General features: G+C 43.4%; 1 protein-coding gene across 1 annotated transcript in view; it reads left to right on the top strand.

Annotated features, from left to right (window-relative positions):
• The window catches only part of LOC121580741 (gelsolin), a 33196-nt gene extending 13802 nt beyond the window's left edge, over positions 1 to 19394 (top strand). The window contains exons 3-17 of the mRNA XM_041895756.2: positions 1979 to 2133; positions 3954 to 4115; positions 5199 to 5348; positions 9289 to 9378; positions 9681 to 9813; positions 10076 to 10164; positions 10492 to 10707; positions 14787 to 14920; positions 16283 to 16373; positions 16916 to 17086; positions 17195 to 17369; positions 17817 to 17932; positions 18131 to 18208; positions 18331 to 18391; positions 18751 to 19394. Coding sequence (XP_041751690.1) covers positions 1979 to 2133; positions 3954 to 4115; positions 5199 to 5348; positions 9289 to 9378; positions 9681 to 9813; positions 10076 to 10164; positions 10492 to 10707; positions 14787 to 14920; positions 16283 to 16373; positions 16916 to 17086; positions 17195 to 17369; positions 17817 to 17932; positions 18131 to 18208; positions 18331 to 18391; positions 18751 to 18911 — 1982 coding nt within the window. The 3' untranslated portion in view covers positions 18912 to 19394. The remainder of the gene's footprint in view (positions 1 to 1978; positions 2134 to 3953; positions 4116 to 5198; positions 5349 to 9288; positions 9379 to 9680; positions 9814 to 10075; positions 10165 to 10491; positions 10708 to 14786; positions 14921 to 16282; positions 16374 to 16915; positions 17087 to 17194; positions 17370 to 17816; positions 17933 to 18130; positions 18209 to 18330; positions 18392 to 18750) is intronic.
• Positions 19395 to 20910: the final 1516 nt, after the last annotated feature.

Genomic DNA, 20910 nt, shown 5'->3' on the forward strand with positions numbered 1-20910 from the left:
TCTCTGCTACCGCACGGCAAGCGGTACCGGAGCGCCAAGTCTAGGTCCAAAAGGCTTCTTATCAGCTTCTACCCTCAAGCCATATGACTCCTGAACAGCTCTTCATGTATACCCAGACTATTTGCATTGCCCCCCCACCCCACCCCACCCCACCCCCTCTTTTATGCTGCTGCTACTCTACCCACATGTACATATTACCTCAATTACCTCGACTAACCGGTGCCCCAGCACATTGACTCTGTACTGGTACCACCTGTATATAGCCTCCCTACTGTTATTTTATTTTACTGCTGCTCTTTAATTATTATAATTATTTTATTTTTTACTTATCTATTATTTTTTGAATTTTTCTTTTCTTAAAAACTGCATTGTTGGTTAAGGGCTTGTAAGTAAGCATTTCACTGTAATGTCTACACCTGTTGTATTCGGCACATGTGGCATATAACATTTGATTTGATTTGATTGATACACCATCCAAAGTGTAATTAATAACTTCACCATGCTCAAAGGGATTTCAATGTCTGCTTTTTGTTTTGTTTTACCCATCTACCAATAGGTGCCCGTCTTTGCGAGGCATTGAAAAACCTCCCTGGTCTTTGTGGTTGAATCTGTATTTGAAATTCACTGCTCGACTGAGTGACCTTACAGATAATTGTATGTGTGGGGTACAGAGATGAGGTAGTCATTCAAGAATCATGTTAAACACTATTAATGCACACAGAGTAAGTCCCTGCAACTTATTATGTGACTTGTTAAGCACATTTCTACTCCTGAACTTATTTAGGCTTGCCATAACAAAGGGGTTGAATACTTATTGACTCAAGACATTTCAGCTTTTCATTTGTAATTAATTTATAAACATTTCTAAAAACATGATTCCACTTTCACATGATGCCATATTGTGTGTAGGCCAGTGACACACAATCAATTTTAAGTTCAGGCTGTAACATGACAAAATGTGGAAAAAGTCAAGGGGTGTGAATACTTTCTGAAGGCACTGTATGTTGCCCTGAGAGTTGGTAGAATCTTATTCAAAATTATTCATAGCTGTAATGGCTGCCAAAGTTGCTTTAACCAAGTATTAACTCTGGGGTGTGACGACATATGCAATCAAGACATGTTCGTTTTTTATCCTAAATGAATTTGGAAAATGTGCGATAATTTTGCTTTCACTTTGAAAATGTGGAGTAGGTAGTGAAGATAGGTAGGAAAATAAGACTGTGCAAGCGGCTGTAGACTTTCACTAGCGGCTGTAGACTTTCACTAGCGGCTGTAGACTTTCACTAGCGGCTGTAGACTTTCACTAGCGGCTGTAGACTTTCACTAGCGGCTGTAGACTTTCACTAGCGGCTGTAGACTTTCACTAGCGGCTGTAGACTTTCACTAGCGGCTGTAGACTTTCACTAGCGGCTGTAGACTTTCACTAGCGGCTGTAGACTTTCACTAGCGGCTGTAGACTTTCACTAGCGGCTGTAGACTTTCACTAGCGGCTGTAGACTTTCACTAGCGGCTGTAGACTTTCACTAGCGGCTGTAGACTTTCACTAGCGGCTGTAGACTTTCACTAGCGGCTGTAGACTTTCACTAGCGGCTGTAGACTTTCACTACGCGGCTGTAGACTTTCACTAGCGGCTGTAGACTTTCACTAGCGGCTGTAGACTTTCACTAGCGGCTGTAGACTTTCACTAGCGGCTGTAGACTTTCACTAGCGGCTGTAGACTTTCACTAGCGGCTGTAGACTTTCACTAGCGGCTGTAGACTTTCACTAGCGGCTGTACACATTGGGATGAAGTCTCATTCCGTTAGCTTGGAGCAATTACAAAATAAGTTGGCTATAACCAAGACAGGCAGTCACCTAGACTATACTCCACAGTTTGAATAAAGGCTTGGAAAGGCAATACTTAACCGCCATGGTCAAAGCAAGTTTTAGCAATTTCTCTGTGGATGATTTCTAACGTTCTCTCCTCTCTTTCCTCCAGGGGATGAGTGTTCTCAGGATGAGAGCGGAGCGGCGGCCATCTTTGCCACCCAGCTGGATGACTTCCTGGGCGGAGGGCCGGTCCAGTTCAGAGAGGTCCAGAACAACGAGTCCATCACCTTCTTGGGCTACTTCAAGTCTGGCATCAAGTACAAGGTCAGCTTCTTCTGCTAAAAGCTGAAAGATGTGGAGTGGGAAGTGATTAGTTTTTTCTTCCAATTTAGGGTCCACTAATGACACTTTGAATGAGAGCAGTGGGTTAGTTCAGGGTTTCCCAAACTCGGTCCTGGGGCACCCCCTGGGTGCACGTTTAGGTTTTTAACACTACACAGCTGATTCAAATAACCAACTCATCATCAAGCTGTGATTATTTAAATCAGCTGTGTAGTTCTAGGTGGGGGGGGGGGCAGAACCGAGTTTGGGAAACACTGGGTTAGTTGATGGTAAGGAAGTGGTTTATTGTGCATTAGAAAGGTAAGGGTTAGGGCAAGAGGGGTTGGTCGTAGCGACCTGCAACACAGCTCTGTTACAATCGCTCCTGTTTGGGGCAATGCGTTAGGCAATAGGAAGGAATACTCTATCAGTATAAGGTCAGAAGTGTTAAGTCGTCATTATTATTGATCCAAAAATAAGATTGAATATAACAGGTGGATAGAAAAACTGGATACGGTTTGGACATCACTGGGATGTCACTAATGATTAAAGCACTGGTTTAATCATTAGCGACATCCCATGAACTTTGCCATGAAGTGAATGAGTCTGAAGTTCATAGACTTTAACATATATTCCCCTTAGCCTTTGTCATGTTTACATCAAAAGGCGTGACAGCCACTGTAGTCACTGCAATCAGCATGTCAACGGCAGCCAGTTTGAAATCCCTATAAATACAACAACCGTGGGGTTTGAGAGTTTTTCCCGTTGTTGTTCCTCGCACCGTCTGTTTTATGTTTCCAGAAAAGCCTCAGACCTTGGTTTAGATGACAGTAATTAACCCAGTTCTGTTTACCATTTTGAAATGTTTGGTGTGTGGAAAATCTTCCTTTTACTTTAGAGTTACACACGGTGTCTTTGAGAGAGAAAAATAGAGAGAGAGGGAGAGAGTGAAAGAAAGAGATGTGGGTTATGAGGGAGAGGTAAGAGGTGAAAAGGGTAAGATGGGAGAGAGACTTTTGTCTTACTTTAATGAGAAATCCTCATTACACTAAAACACCACATTTACCCCCACCCCACCCCACCCCACCCCAAAACACACATGCCGATAAAAAAGCATCTGGATAGTGAGAAAAAGAGAGAGGGGGAGAGAGAGAGAGAGAGAGAGAGGGTAAGAGGGAGAAAGAGTGAGGGGAGAGAAAAGAGGTAGAGGGGAACAGAGGACCAAGCTAGGGCTCCTTATCTGAAGCCTTCGTTACCCTGCAGACATAAAACATTCTTTCCATGAAAATAAACACGGCTACTTCTCTGCCACGGAAAGTTCTCCGTCTTTCTCAGGACAACTCTCTTCCTCAGAGTAGATCTGTTTATCATTTGGGGGATTTTAATAACCACATAACATGGGAACACACTTTGTATGCACTTGAGAGGAAAAGCAAAACCAAGAATTGCTAATGTGGTAAACCCTTTTTACCCCAAACCAATGGACAATTGTTTGAGTTAAATTGTAGTTTGGACAGTGATATCTATGGTTTGCAAACGGAAATCTGGTTTCGTATTCAGATCGGGCAATGATTAAATATTTTCCTCTAACCTCCATATGCATGTTTTTGTGTGGCGGTTTACCAGGAAGGCTCAGATGACAGCACATTAAGGTAGAAATCTGTAGTGTAGAACAGACATTATTCTCTGTCTTGTCGAATAGGGAATCATGCAAGTTCTATGTAATACATTTTAAGCTGCAAGGTTTCAAACATTGCGCACCACCGAACAAGCCTCTGAGCTCATCTTTAATCTTTGACCTCATTTGACCCCTCCCATCACAGCAAGGGGGCGTGGCTTCAGGCTTCCAGCACGTTGTGACCAATGACATGAGCGTGAAGCGCCTGTTGCACATCAAGGGGAGGCGGACCATCCGAGCCACGGAGGTGGCCCTGTCCTGGGCCAGCTTCAACCAGGGAGACTGCTTCATCGTGGACCTGGGCAAGGTAGAACTTTACACTACAGTACAGCCTAGGTGAAATATAGATCTGGCCTGTGTATATGTAGGCTTCAGTATTGGAAAACTGTAAGCTGGAATCTGGGCTACGAGCTAGGTAACATGAAAACTTATAGGTGCAGTATCTCACATCTTAATGATGCATTGACGCCAATGGAATATTTGCATAAAATGTCAAGCTATGCATCTCAAGTTAGGATTTGGCCCTACAAGCTTGAAGGGCTTTTGGCTACGTAACATGAAAAGTAAAAATGATATACACCAGAAATCACCCAGCTGGAATGGAATATCAATACACGTATAGAGCCCTTAGTCACCAAACGGATAGTACATGTATAGAGCCCTTAGTCACCAAACGGATAGTACACGTATAGAGCCCTTAGTCACCAAACGGATAGTACACGTATAGAACCCTTAGTCACCAAACGGATAGTACACGTATAGAGCCCTTAGTCACCAAACGGATAGTACACGTATAGAGCCCTTAGTCACCAAACGGATAGTACACGTATAGAGCCCTTAGTCACCAAACGGATAGTACACGTATAGAGCCCTTAGTCACCAAACGGATAGTACACGTATAGAACCCTTAGTCAGCAAACGGATAGTACACGTATAGAGCCCTTAGTCACCAAACGGATAGTACACGTATAGAGCCCTTAGTCACCAAACGGATAGTACACGTATAGAACCCTTAGTCACCAAACGGATAGTACACGTATAGAGCCCTTAGTCACCAAACGGATAGTACACGTATAGAGCCCTTAGTCACCAAACGGATAGTACACGTATAGAGCCCTTAGTCACCAAACGGATAGTACACGTATTGAGCCCTTAGTCACCAAACGGATAGTACACGTATAGAGCCCTTAGTCACCAAACGGATAGTACACGTATAGAGCCCTTAGTCACCAAACGGATAGTACACGTATAGAGCCCTTAGTCACCAAACGGATAGTACACGTATTGAGCCCTTAGTCACCAAACGGACATTAATATCTGTAAGTAAGTATTACCACTGGAAACCTAAACCCTTTATTTATTTATTTGTATTTCTCCATCTCTTCTTCAGGATATCTACCAGTGGTGTGGCAGTGAGAGTAACCGCTTTGAGCGTCTGAAGGCCTCCCAGGTGGCCATTGACATCAGGGACAATGAAAGGAACGGCAGGGCCAAGCTCCAGATGGTGGAGGACGGGGCTGAGCCACAGGAACTCACTGAGGTGAGGGATAGGGACACACACACACACACACGGTTGGTGCCGTTTAGAGAGAACAATAAAAATGTTATGAGCATTTAGGGCCTTATTTCTATTACAGCATATTAGATGACTGTCTTTCATATTCCATTCACCCAGTTCAATGGAACATCGATAGGTTTAGGCTACTACATGATACTGGAATTTGTCCTATACCCATTATGAGGTTGCTACAGCCTACAAATTAAAGTTTATAGCTTAGGTACACAGGTCGAGAGACATATTGGACTAATCAAGGTTACAGACAGTGACACATTCAATACCGCCTTGCACACTTTTGCCTGCATCTAGCTGATCTGAGGTGAAATCAGTAGTCCAAAATGTTCCATTTTGCATCTAAAAAAAGAGTTTCTAGCATTTGTCTCATTTTGAGTCAGGTTAACCCCAAAATCTAACCTTAACCCTAAACCTAACCCTAGCTCCTAACCCCAGAGGCGGGACCAATCTCTATTAATCAAGTCACAAGCAAGTCTCAAGTCACAAGGTCCGAGTCACAAGTTTAGTCCCAAGTAGAACGAGTCAAGTCGTGCATTCTAAGAGCAAGTCAAGTCGAGTCACAAGTTTTCAAGTCAAGTCTCAAGTCAAGTCTCAAGTCAAGTAAAAATAAAGTCTATACATGCAACGACTTGTTAAACTACAAATCTGTCTATTTGAGGCTACCAGACAGCCTGTTTCATTCTTTAGTCTACAACACATTTTGATTAGCCTATGTAATTGTAAAATAGGGACCTTGTAGCAGTCGCATGAAATCAGCAGAAGGCAAGGTAGGCTGAGGTGCTCAGAGTGTAGATTTATTTACAGGTCTTTGTGCTCCAAATATATACAAGTAGATTTACCAAATATACACGGGCAATAGCCCTAAAGAAATAGCCTCTGTATCATGCTTAACCTGTCCTATCTTAACGGACACAGGTAGAGGGCAAGACTGTACAGCCTCCCCTTGAGAAAACAAATGTAATCTGTCTAACAGGCGCTCAAACAGGTAGGCCTACATAATATAAGCACTTGGCCCCCAGGACCATTTGGCAATTACAACCAATAAACTGGTTCTACAATGTAAAAGGCAATTTACACATCCATTGTTACATTGGTAAGTTACATGGATGAGATTTCAACACCATGCATACATGGAACAATCATTTTATCTTATTCAACGTTCTGACTCCAAAGCGCTCTACACGTATGCTCCTATTACGCAGAACAAAAATGACAGACGTTGGACACAGACACACGGAACTCCGACATAACCCAGGAAGTATGAAGAAAGGAAACCATACATTGAATTAAATAAACAGAACCTCTTCCTCATGAGTTTTGCGACTGTCCATCTGCTCTATAAACATCACGCCCACTCAGAGCAGGATAAGAAATGGTTGGCTAAATGAAAATGTGTCGTAGGCCTATCAAACATGAAACAGAAATGTCTACGTGTTGCAAAAAAACGGTACGGGATGGAATGATGAAACACTATTAATTATTTTAGTATGAAATGGAATATAGATTTACCACATAGGGCCTGTGCATTTAAACGTGTGATAACAACAGCAAACATTTCAACAAGAGAAAAAAAGCACCCTCCACTGGCAGGAGTTCGGAGAGCGTGAGTGAAGAGTCTTGGCCGTAGTAATAATACATTTTAACAACAAATGAATGCAAGCTTCATAAGTAAATGATCAATTTCAAGCAATTGTTACATACCAAAAGACCAGTAGGCATATACTAGTAATTGATGCCCCATTGCTGGTGAGCTTGCAAAGTAAACCGTTTTGGAGCTGCATATTTATTTATTATGCCAATCCTCTCTCCCGACAATTTGATGTTTGCGCCGCAACCGATCCTATAGCCGTACAGCAAATCAGCTCACCCGACCTGTGTTGATTGACAGTTTGCTGGTGCAATCAGAGTGCCAAGTGTGCGTTTCACTAGCCAATCTGTTCCAATTTGCATGTTTTTTTTTTATTACAAGGGCGATTCTGCGGCTACTGTCTCTGGCTGCGTGGAGACTCTATGCCACAAAATGAATGACAAAACATTTCAAAACCTGGCCAGATAATTGTAAGTCATCAATCTCAATTCAAAATCAAGTCCCAAGTCTTGATGCTCCAAGTCCAAATCAAGTCTCAAGTTATTTTATTTTCTATCAATTCGAGTCTCAAGTCATCAAATTTGTGACTCGATTCAGACTCAAGTCCAAGTCATGTAACTCGAGTCCACAACTCTGCCAAACCTAATTCTAACACTAATTCTAACCTTAACCCTAAACCCCAACCCTAAACCCCCTAGAAATAGCATTTTTTATTTTATTTTTTATTTTATTTCACCTTTATTTAACCAGGTAAGCCAGTTGAGAATAAGTTCTCATTTACAACTGCGACCTGGCCAAGATAAAGCAAAGCAGTGCGATAAAAACAACAACAACACAGAGTTACATATGGAATAAACAAAAACAAAACATACCGTCAATAACACAATAGAAAATCTATATACAGTGTGTGCAAATGTAGTAAGTTATGGAGGTAAGGCAATAAATAGGCCATAGTGCAAAATAATTACAATTTAGTATTAACACTGGAGTGATAGATATGCAGAAGATGATTTGCAAATAGAGATACTGGGGTGCAAATGAGCAAAATAAATAACAATGTAAATAACAATATGGGGATGAGGTAGTTGGGTGGGCTAATTACAGATGGGCTGTGTACAGGTGCAGTGATCGGTAAGCTGCTCTGACAACTGATGCTTAAAGTTAATGAGGGAGATAAGTGTCTCCAGCTTCAGAGATTTTTGTAGTTCGTTCCAGTCATTTGCAGCAGAGAACTGGAAGGAATGGCGGCCAAAGGAGATGTTGGCTTTGGGGATGACCAGTGAGATATACCTGCTGGAGCGCATACTACGGGTGGGTGTTGCTATGGTGACCAATGAGCTAAGATAAGGCGGGGATTTGCCTAGAAGTGATTTATAGATGACCTGGAGCCAGTGGGTTTGGCGACAAATATGTAGTGAGGGCCAGCCAACGAGAGCGTACAGGTCACAGTGGTGGGTAGTATATAGGGCTTTGGTAACAAAACAGATGGCGCTGTGATAGACTACATCCAATTTGCTGAGTTGAGTGTTGGAAGCTATTTTGTAAATGACATCGCCGAAGTCAAGGATCGGTAGGATAGTCAGTTTTACGAGGGCATGTTTAGCAGCATGAGTGAAGGAGGCTTTGTTGCGAAACAGGAAGCCGATTCTAGATTTAACTTTGGATTGGAGATGCTTAATGTGAGTCTGGAAGGAGAGTTTACGGTCTAACCAGACACCTAGGTATTTGTAGTTGTCCACATATTCTAAGTCAGACCCGTCGAGAGTAGTGATTCTAGTCGGGCGGGCGGGTGCAAGCAGCGTTCGATTGAAGAGCATGCATTTAGTTTGACCTTGTGGGGACAGTTGCTCCCCAGTTGGTCAAATTTTTGTTTGTTTACTATTCTTGTGGGGACTTCTGGTCACCAGAAGTATAGTTAAACAAGTCCACACACACACACACACACACACACACACAGACACACATACACACACACACACAAGCAAATCACTCATACTTACACACCTACTGTATCCAAATAACATTCAAATATTCCATCATTGGAAGTGACGATGATACCATATCATAAAATGGTGCTATACATTGCTGAGGAGTTTCCTGGACATTGAAATACCCCTTACCGTGGGAATATACTGTATATGGGCACAAAAGCTTTGTGCTATGTGTCATTTCTGTGCCAGCTCTGTGCCATAGCCTTTTGCAAAACTAGGCCAAGATTGTGGCAATGGCTCTAAACAGTGTAATGAGAAAGAAAGAGGGAGAGACTGGCCTTGCTCTGTCTCTGTATGAAGCTAATCCTCCATTTTGGATCTGTCCTAGGCTCTGGGGCCCAAACCCAGAATCCCCCCTGGCACCCCTGATGATGACAAGGTGGACACCTCCAACAGGAAGAAGGGTGCCCTCTACATGGTAACGGATGTTACTGCACCTTTGTTGTTCAGTATCAGCGTCATGATTTGTAATTGTTGTTCCTATTTCATTGTTCTCTTCTCTTGATAATGGTGTTGTCCATCTCAGTGCTCGCACATTGTTGATCTCTCAAGTTCCTTCACATGCATTGTGAATCTATGACGTTATGTATTCATTTTATTTAGCATATTATTTAAGGATCCATTTAAGAAAAAACAATTATTTTTCAAGGGAGTACTGTCAATATATGTACAGTATAAATGTATGTATTTATTGGTATCTAATCTCTGTGTATTTTTTAGATCTCCGATGCCTCTGGCTCTATGAAGTCGTCGGAGGTGGCCTTGTCCAGCCCCTTCAAACAGGCCATGCTGACCGCCGAGGAGTGCTACATCCTGGACAACGGAGTGGACAAGAACGTCTTTGTATGGAAAGGTAGACTAGTCCTCTCCACTGTTTTTTAAACGTTGGCCAGGATATCAAATGTTATCTATGCAACACATTTCTTAAATATAATGCAGTTCAAAGTGATTCATATATAAAAAACTATTTTCTACTTCTACTGTGTAGGCTAGTGCAAGATTCAGAATGAGAAGTCAAGGAAATGTTCCCTAAATTGCTGTGTACAGCTGTGAGTTTTTAGAGTTTTGTTGAGTTGTGTTGATGATTAATCAACTCTATCTTACCTCCATCACAGGACCCAAGGCCAACGCAGCCGAGCGAAAAGCAGCCATGTCAGCAGCCCAGCAGTTCATCAAAGAGAAGGGCTACTCCAATAAGACACAGGTACACTGATGGAATAACGTGAAGTTGAAAACATTTCGACCGTTGCTCAGTCACTACTCAGGCACTATTCAGGCACTACTCAGGTCTTGCTCAGGCACTACTAGGCAATGTTTAAAATGTTGTTAGCTATGTCCACTTAAAAAAAAAAAAAGTCACTTAAAATGTTGAACAATAATTAATTGAAAACAAATATTGGTAGTGAACTAGTCTCACATAACCATACTTCTAAGTTTAGATTATCAATCAGCTATTGGAATGCATGTGAGAGGAAATCGAGGTTCGTGGTAAACAAGAGAACTGACTCTTACTTTTTCTTTGGCCGTGCAGATCCAGGTACTGCCAGCAGGAGGCGAGACCACTCTGTTCAAGCAGTTCTTCAGTGACTGGAAGGACAAGGACCAGACCACGGGCCCCAGTAAGGCCTACAGCATCGGCCGCATCGCCAAGGTGGAGCAGGTGCCCTTCGACGCCTCCACCCTCCACTCCAACAACAACATGGCTGCCCAGCACAACATGGTGGACGACGGCAAGGGCAAAGTCCAGGTAAAACACACAACACTGGACTACAATGGAAATAACTAAGTCAGGGTTCTCAAACTCATTTTGCGCAGGCTCTGTCTGTTTATCTTTACAAAGACAACCACGGGCCACACTAAATTGGCTAGGGGACCAGATGTAGCCCACTGCCCGTATGTTTCAGACCCCTGAACTAAGTCTTTGGACGTAACTTTTTTTTCCTCTTAAATTTGGTATTTATAAAAAAATATATATATATATATATATATACACATTTGGTAAAGTCCAGGGCCTGGTTTCCTGATAGCGATGGAATTTAGGCTTACGAGTGTTTTAACTATGTATCGTTCCTACAACAGGCGGAGATGTTACATGTGTTTCCCAATAAATCACACAGAGAGAAATGTCGCTAAGTGTGTAGTTGAATCATACTGATAGGTTCGAAAGAAAGGCAGCGCTGCTCTCGGATCAGCTTTCTCCATTCAAATCTTACCTTAACATTAGATTTATTTCACAATACTGATGACGGATCAGTTCCTAGAAAGATATTACCACCTATGGCTGCAAATATTGAGGCGACTTCTCTAATTCTTATCCAATAAAAATGCACCATTACATTTACATTTTACATTTTCGTCATTTAGCAGACGCTCTTATCCAGAGCGACTTACAAATTGGTGCATTCACCCTATGATAGCCAGTGGGACAACCACTTTACAATATTATTTATTTAAAAAAAATTCTCTTTGGGGTGGGGTAAGGGGGGGTAGAAGGATTACTTTATCCTATCCCAGGAATTCCTTAAAGAGGTGGGGTTTCAAGTGTCTCCGGAAGGTGGTGAGTGACTCCGCTGTCCTGGCGTCGTGAGGGAGCTTGTTCCACCATTGGGGTGCCAGAGCAGCGAACAGTTTTGACTAGGCTGAGTGGGAACTGTGCTTCCGCAGAGGTAGGGGGGCCAGCAGGCCAGAGGTGGATGAACGCAATGCCCTCGTTTGGGTGTAGGGACTGATCAGAGCCTGAAGGTACGGTGGTGCCGTTCCCCTCACAGCTCCGTAGGCAAGCACCATGGTCTTGTAGCAGATGCGAGCTTCAACTGGAAGCCAGTGGAGTGTGCGGAGGAGCGGGGTGACGTGAGAGAACTTGGGAAGGTTGAACACCAGACGGGCTGTAGCGTTCTGGATAAGTTGTAGGGATTTAATGGCACAGGCAGGGAGCCCAGCCAACAGCGAGTTGCAGTAATCCAGACGGGAGATGACAAGTGCCTGGATTAGGACCTGTGCAGCTTCCTGTGTAAGGCAGGGTCGTACTCTGCGAATGTTGTAGAGCATGAACCTACAGGATCGGGTCACCGCCTTGATGTTAGCGGAGAATGACAGGGTGTTGTCCAGGGTCACGCCAAGGCTCTTTGCACTCTGGGAGGAGGACACAACGGAGTTGTCAACCGTGATGGCGAGATCATGGAACGGGCAGTCCTTCCCCGGGAGGAAGAGCAGCTCCGTCTTGCTGAGGTTCAGCTTGAGGTGGTGATCCGTCATCCACACTGATATGTCTGCCAGACATGCAGAGATGCGATTCGCCACCTGGTTATCAGAAGGGGGAAAGGAGAAGATTAATTGTGTGTCGACTGCGTAGCAATGATAGGAGAGGCAATGTAAGGATATGACAGAGCCAAGTGACTTGGTGTGTAGCGAGAATAGGAGAGGGCCTAGAACTGAGCCCTGGGGGACACCAGTGGTGAGAGCACGTGGTGCGGAGACAGATTCTCGCCACGCCACCTGGTAGGAGCGACCTGTCAGGTAGGACGCAATCCAAGAGTGAGCCGCGCCGGGGATCCCAACTCAGAGAGGGTGGAGAGGAGGATCTGATGGTTCACAGTATCAAAGGCAGCAGATAGGTCTAGAAGGACGAGAGCAGAGGAGAGAGAGTTAGCTTTAGCAGTGCGGAGAGCCTCCGTGACACAGAGAAGAGCAGTCTCAGTTGAATGACCAGTCTTGAAACCTGACTGGTTTGGATCAAGAAGGTCATTCTGAGAGAGATAGCAAGAGAGTTGGCTAAAGACGGCACGCTCAAGAGTTTTGGAGAGAAAAGAAAGAAGGGATACTGGTCTGTAGTTGTTGACATCGGAGGGATCGAGTGTAGGTTTTTTGAGAAGGGGTGCAACTCTCGCTCTCTTGAAGACGGAAGGGACATAGCCAGCGGTCAAGGATGAGTTGATGAGCGAGGTGAGGTAAGGGAGAAGATCTCCGGAAATGGTCTGGAGAAGAGAGGAGGGGATAGGGTCAAGTGGGCAGGTTGTTGGGCGGCCGGCCGTCACAAGTCGCAAGATTTCATCTGGAGAGAGAGGGGAGAAAGAAGTCAAAGCATAGGGTAGGGCAGTGTGAGCAGGACCAGCGGTGTCATTTGACTTAACAAACGAGGATCGGATGTCGTCAACCTTTTCAAAATGGTTGACGAAGTCATCCACAGAGAGGGGGGAGGGGGAGGAGGATTCAGCAGGGAGGAGAATGTGGCAAAGAGCTTCCTAGGGTTAGAGGCAGATGCTTGGAATTTAGAGTGGTAGAAAGTGGCTTTAGCAGCAGAAACAGAGGAAGAACATGTAGAGAGGAGGGAGTGAAAAGATACCAGGTCCGCAGGGAGTCTAGTTTTCCTCCATTTCCGCTCGGCTGCCCGGAGCCCTGTTCTGTGAGCTCGCAATGAGTCGTCAAGCCACGGAGCAGGAGGGGAGGACCGAGCCGGCCGGGAGGATAGGGGACATAGAGAGTCAAAGGATGCAGAAAGGGAGGAGAGGAGGGTTGAGGAGGCAGAATCAGGAGATTGGAGGGAGAAGGATTGAGCAGAGGGAAGAGATGATAGGATGGAAGAGGAGAGAGTAGCGGGAGAGAGCAAAGGTTGCGACGGCGCATTACCATCTGAGTAGGGGCAGAGTGAGTAGTGTTGGAGGAGAGCGAGAGAGAAAAGGATACAAAGTAGTGGTCGGAGACTTGGAGGGGAGTTGCAGTGAGATTAGTAGAAGAACAGCATCTAGTAAAGATGAGGTCAAGCGTATTGCCTGCCTTGTGAGTAGGGGGGGATGGTGAGAGGGTGAGGTCAAAAGAGGAGAGGAGTGGAAAGAAGGAGGCAGAGAGAAATGAGTCAAAGGTAGGGAGGTTAAAGTCACCCAGAACTGTGAGGGGTGAGCCATCCTCAGGAAAGGAACTTGTCAAGCTCATTGATGAACTCTCCAAGGGAACCTGGATGGCGATAAATGATAAGGATGTTAAGCTTGATTGGGCTAGTGACTGTGACAGCATGGAATTCAAATGAGGAGATAGACAGATGGGTCAGGGGAGAAAGAGAGAATGTCCACTTGGGAGAGATGAGGATTCCTGTGCCACCACCCCGCTGACCAGATGCTCTCGGGGTGTGCGAGAACACATGGTCAGACGAGGAGAGAGCAGTAGGAGTAGCAGTGTTTTCTGCCATGGCACATCATTGCGCACATTTTAGGCTACACATCATGAAATATATTGAGACAAATTACAGACAGTAGCCTAACGATGAACTTAGCCTTAAAGGTCCCATGCAGTCATTTTTTTTCTCAATATCAAGTAATATCTTCGTAACAGTGAAGTACCTTACTGTGATTGTTTTCATTTAAAGTTGTCAAAAAGAAACTAAAGTAGATTCTTAGCAAAGAGCAATTTCTCAAGCAAGAATTTAGCTTTCTGGGAATGGTCTGAGTGGGGAGGGGAAAACTGAAAACTAGCTGTTATTGGCAGAGAGGTTTGGAACTCTCTTTCTTATAGGTCACCAGGCAGGCCAAAACTCCATCCCACAAAAACAGGCAGAAATTTCAAGCAATCTTTTGAAACAGCTATTACATTAAAAGGGCATTATCATAATTTTCACAATTTCACAGTATTACTGCAATCTCATAGTGTGGAAATATATATAAATCACAGGAAAATCACGTTTCTAACTGCACTGGGCCTTTAAGATGCTTTTGGGAAAACCGGCCCTGGTAAAAACAAGGTTTTGAAGCAAAGCGTCACTCAGGGTGCTGGGTACTTTTCAAACAAATCAAGGCAGCAATATACACGTGGAAAATGATATTGGTTTGGTTTCAGATCTGGCGTGTTGAGGATGGTGATAAAGTGGCTGTGGATCCCTCCTCCTACGGCCAGTTCTATGGAGGAGACTGTTACCTCATCCTCTACAGCTACAGGCCGGGAGGCAGGGAGCAGCACATCATCTACACCTGGTCAGTACATATGACATCATCCACAACTATGCTGTAAACAAGACATATTTATTTACACCTAGACAGTTCAAATGACATCATCTACACCTTATCATCTACTGTGCACCTGCCACCTGATCAGTGCAAATGACATCGAAACCCGGTGTGTGTACGTGATATAATTTACAACAAATCACACCAAGGGGGTATTTTACCTTACCCCGACCTGTTCTTGAATATTCTGATGTGTTCTCCTAGCCTTAGTTCATAAAGAAGGATGTATCTGAAATAATCATGGCAAAACTGACTCAATACTTGTAGTAGTACATATTCGATACCTGTAGAAAGGTCTCAATAAGGTGGGCTTGACGTATCTGTGTGTGTTTGTGTTTATTAATCTGTATCTGTGTGTGTTTGTGTTTATTAATCTGTATCTGTGTGTGTGTTTGTTTATTAATATGTATCTGTGTGTGTGTTTGTGTTTATTAATCTGTATCTGTTTGTGTTTATTAATCTGTATCTGTGTGTGTGTTTGTTTATTAATATGTATCTGTGTGTGTGTTTGTGTTTATTAATCTGTATCTGTGTGTGTTTGTGTTTATTAATCTGTATCTGTGTGTGTTTGTGTTTATTAATCTGTATCTGTGTGTGTGTTTGTTTATTAATATGTATCTGTGTGTGTGTTTGTGTTTATTAATCTGTATCTGTGTGTGTTTGTGTTTATTAATCTGTATCTGTGTGTGTGTTTGTGTTTATTAATCTGTATCTGTGTGTGTTTGTGTTTATTAATCTGTATCTGTGTGGGTGTTTGTGTTTATTAATCTGTATCTGTGTGGGTGTTTGTGTTTATTAATCTGTATCTGTGTGGGTGTTTGTGTTTATTAATCTGTATCTGTGTGTGTGTTTGTGTTTATTAATCTGTATCTGTGTGTGTGTTTGTGTTTATTAATCTGTATCTGTGTTTGTGTTTGTGTTTATTAATCTGTATCTGTGTGTGTGTTTGTGTTTATTAATCTGTATCTGTGTGTGTGTTTGTGTTTATTAATCTGTATCTGTGTGTGTGTTTGTGTTTATTAATCTGTATCTGTGTGTGTGTTTGTGTTTATTAATCTGTATCTGTGTGTGTGTTTATTAATCTGTATCTGTGTGTGTGTTTGTGTTTATTAATCTGTATCTGTGTGTGTGTTTGTGTTTATTAATCTGTATCTGTGTGTGTGTTTGTGTTTATTAATCTGTATCTGTGTGTGTGTTTGTGTTTATTAATCTGTATCTGTGTGTGTGTGTTTGTGTTTATTAATCTGTATCTGTGTGTGTGTTTGTGTTTATTAATCTGTATCTGTGTGTGTGTTTGTGTTTATTAATCTGTATCTGTGTGTGTGTCAGGCAGGGGCTGAAGTGCACCCAGGATGAGCTGGCAGCCTCTGCCTTCCTCACAGTGAAGCTGGATGACTCTATGGGAGGAGCCCCTGTTCAGGTGGGTCTCTATCCCCTCCAGCTCATCCCCGTGCCCCCAATACTCACAGTCCAAAAGCACCTGAGCAAAAGGTACGACGGTGGGAAATTCAGACTAAGCACTCTTAAGTTAATAGGCCAAAGTCGTTGTCAAGTTGTTGCATTTATCGTGCTTCGTAAAGCCGATGGCATGATGTATGATCTTTTGGCAAGGGCAGCTGCTGCGTTGGTGTCCGGTCATTTAAGTCTCTAACAAGTGAGGTCATATTATTAAACCACGTGTGGATTTTGTCCTGTCTTTATGGACTGAATAATTGTGTGGAAAGGTTTTTAGACTGTCCAGCAGAGGGCAGTCACACTTAGTTTTACTTCCAGTGTGTTGTTTACAATTTTAATGGTAACCATAGTGGCACATAATGTTCCATCATGACAGTATATTATATTAAGGAAAGCAATCTTTGCCTGGATTTTAATTAAATCACCAGAATTACCCGTCACTTTAGAATGGGTTTTCTTCTACATAATTATCATTAAGTGTCCATGTTGGTCCATTTCCCCCTCTAGGTGCGTGTGACCCAGGGCCAGGAGCCCCCCCACCTGATGAGCCTGTTCCAGGGTAAGCCCATGATGGTCCATAACGGAGGGACGTCCCGTAAAGGAGGACAGACAGGCACTGGCAGCACCCGCCTCTTCCACATTCGTCAATCCTCCACCCGCGCTACAAGAGCTGTAGAGGTGAGTTCTCAGTGTGTGTGTCAAAGTGAGCAGTGTGTGTGACTGCTTGAGGAAGAGTAAGTGTCTGACAATTCTTCTGAGCACCTCTCTGTCTCCTCTCCCTCTCAGGTGGAGCCCTCTGCCTCCTTCCTGAACACCAATGACGTGTTCGTGCTCAAATCTCCCACCGCCATGTTTGTGTGGAGGGGGGTGGGCGCCAGCGAGGAGGAAATGGCCGCCGCCAAGCACGTGGTGGGTTTCCTGGGTGGCAGTGCCAGTAATGTGTCAGAGGGCAAGGAGCCAGGTAAGGATTTCATCTAGTGTTACATGTTTATTGTATTAAGTGGGCTGGATCTCAATAGTGCAACGTGGGGTGCATTTCAATAGTATTAAGTGGGGTGCATCTCAATAGTATGACGTGGGGTGCATTTCAATAGTATTAAGTGGGGTGCATCTCAATAGTCCAATGTGGCTTCCTCTTCTTGTCTTATCCTTCATCTACAGCCTGAAATCACAGGATAGGGGAAATCAACTTGGTGGTGGCTTCCTCTCATGCATTTGATTGCCTTTTTTTCAGATCTGTGTTGATGAAGGAAAGGTTACAAGGAGAGGAAACAACTTTAGACAATTGAAATGTGCCCCTAAATAAGACAATAAAGAGAACATCACACATCTTAATATATCACAACAAAACACTATATAGTTCCAAAGAACCAATGAGACAAATCTATGCTGGTCTTTTCTGTCCTAGCTGGGTTCTGGTCTGCCCTGGGAGGGAAGAAGGAGTACCAGACGTCCAAGAGTCTGCAGAACATGGTCAAACCTCCACGCCTGTTTGGCTGCTCCAACAAGACCGGATGCCTCAGCGTAAGTGATGGATTGTTGTTGAGTGTGTCTAACGTAACTAACTCTCTTGGATAGATAGATTAATACTCAATTCATCCCCAATGGGAAATTCAGTGTCACTCAGGAGGAGAGAAAAAGGCATAAGTAATACAAAGTACAATGCAAAAATGTGCCCCTGTTCCAAAGTGCTGTAACATATTGTAATCCTCCAATCATCAGGTGGAAGAGGTTCCTGGAGATTTCCAACAGACTGACCTAGCCTCTGATGATGTCATGTTGTTGGACACCTGGGACCAGGTGAGTAAAGCTCCCCCATCCATATCATAACTCACAAGCGTGTTCATCTTCTGCTCTCAAAAAAACAATGCAGAGTGAATCTGAAAGTCTATAAGCTAACAGCATTTCTGGACTCCCGCCAGATCTTCCTCTGGATCGGCAATGACGCGAATGCAGAAGAGAGAACTGGAGCACCCAGAATAGGTACGAGAACACGCAGGGAAACAAACTTTCACAATGGCCCCTACCCAGGACCCAGACTGGGGCCACAACTGATTAAGGAGAACATTAGTTACCTTAGGGCTCTAACTGTATCTATATAATCAAATGAGGACCTTATATATATATATATATTGGTTGTTTTCTCCCTCAGACTCTCACCACTGTATGCAGTTGAACCATTGGTTTCAGTTTAAGCTCCACTTTCTGTGGCCTTCAGAAAAATATTTTCTGGTTCAAACCATATACGAGTGCCTTTTGTAACACAATATAACCGTACTCTGTTTGTGGTCTCTCAATATACAGGAATAATGTTCATGCTCGTTCTCTATCTCCCTCTCTAGCTAAGGACTATGTGGACTCAGACCCCTCTGGACGCAGAGGGCTGTCCATCACCACCATCAAACAGGGGGCTGAACCCCCAACCTTCACTGGCTGGTTCCAGGCGTGGGACCCCAAAATGTGGGAAACAGACCCTCTGAAGCTAATCCATGCCCGCTTCTAAATGCCAAACTCCACCCCACCCCCTTACCTATCTGGCACTTACCCATACGCATGCTATTCCCCCGCCCAACTCTTTGGATCAGAGTGCAGAGTGCCAGTAAAACACTCTGTACTGCTATTTTACTCTAGCTTTTTATTTAATGCCATAATGTTGTCGCTTTTAGACTCATACGAAATATTTACCTAGCATGCCTTTTCTTTATCTGCTGTTGGAGCAAAGAAGAACCATATCTTTGGGAGCCTGTTTATTCCAGTGTCTATTGAATCCAACAGGTATTTTGTTATACTTGGTGAAGTCATGATATGTGATTACCAGTTAGTTAGGTCTCATTTGAAGCATGCTGCATTTTAACTGGATATCTCTGCAGGAGAAATATGTCTGCTCTTTTTTTACATTACTTTTGATGATTCTGAAATTGTATTATGAATGGCTTTTTCAATAAATTCCCTGTATTTCTAGAGAAACTCTGGAAATGAGAACACATTGGTAGCCTCCATTTTCTATGTTGACAGGTGGCCACATGGATAAGAATGACAGCATACCAAGGTATCACACTTTTAACATCAGCACAATCTCTTCCATGTAACATTTATCTTTCTTCTGAAGTTAGTCAAATAGTGGAAAAAACTGAGAACAGAAAGCCATAGTACTTCAACAATGGAAGACTCCCTCAAGAGGATGTTATCTTTTTACACACCACCTGGCTAGGCAGTTGTCTTCCTTCTTCCCGCCTTTAGATCTACAGTGTCAGTCAATGATGAATATAAACCCTGGATGGCTGATGCTATGTATTGTCCAATGAGAGGCTTTGAAGCCACCGGTCGGCCATATTGGTACTCCCCAGAAGGAGCAGTCCTCCATAAGAGTGAATGGAATTCTACAGTATTTCAATTACATTTTTCAAAAATAAAATAAAAAATCGGGGACAGTAACATTAGTACTTTCTAAAAATTATATTTTATGGAAAATATTATTTTTATTTTTTTATGTTTAGCTCAAAATAATATAATTGAAAAGTATGCATTAAGATGTCTATAATATAATAAATGTGGCAAAAACAAATTTAGACATCAATAAATGCATTTTTATAGCCTCCAAAATAATTTATATGTATTTTTCCAACGATGGGGGAGTGCCAAGATGGCGGCACAGTGGCTTCAAAACAGCGCCCTCTGTTAGTCATCTAGTGTATATATAAATCATTGATGGCAGTGCAGCATGATGTGATTGACTCGTGCCCTTCATCAAACTGCTCATCAGACAATCTTGTGGGAGCTTTGATGGACAGCTCTTTCCCGCCACCAGGGACATAGGCACGGGTGGGCATGGGTGGGCACGGGTGGGCCTGGGTGATCACAGGTGGGCACCCACTGGGGAGCCAGGCCCACCCAATCAGATTTTTTTATGCTCTACTTGTCAGTGTTCCAAATGGAAAATTATTTGTATTTTTACCTAAGCACAGTACTTGACTTGGGCAGGAGCTCACCGAAACTGAGTATCGGCACCTCAAATGTTCTTCTGCTTGAGTTCCTGCACCTCCTATAGAGTATTAGCACAAAAGTATTAAGGAGTTCCTGTACCTAAATATAAATGGTACCGGCACCCAAAATGAGTACCGGCACCTATTTCAGTCCAAGTCAAGCACTGGCCTAAACATGCATTCACCATCAGATAGAATTCATAGAAGCAGTAGGGATGGGGTTGGAAAACTAAAGGGATATACACAGTTTATTAGGTACACCCATCTTGTTCAGGGTCGGACCCCTCTTTGCCTCCAGAACAACCTAAATTCTTTAGGGCATGGATTCTACAAGTCGAAGTTGTTGGATGTTGGTCCATGCTGACATCACGCAGTTGCTGCAGATTGGACAGTGGTACACAACCAGCCTGTACCGATGACACCAGGCAGGATGGGGCAATGGACTAATACAAAAACCTGACTCTGCCATCAGCATGACACAACAGAAACTGGGATTCGTTGGACCAGGCAATGTTTTTA

Source organism: Coregonus clupeaformis, chromosome 14 (assembly GCF_020615455.1).
Source record: "Coregonus clupeaformis isolate EN_2021a chromosome 14, ASM2061545v1, whole genome shotgun sequence".
Taxonomy (NCBI): domain Eukaryota; kingdom Metazoa; phylum Chordata; class Actinopteri; order Salmoniformes; family Salmonidae; genus Coregonus; species Coregonus clupeaformis.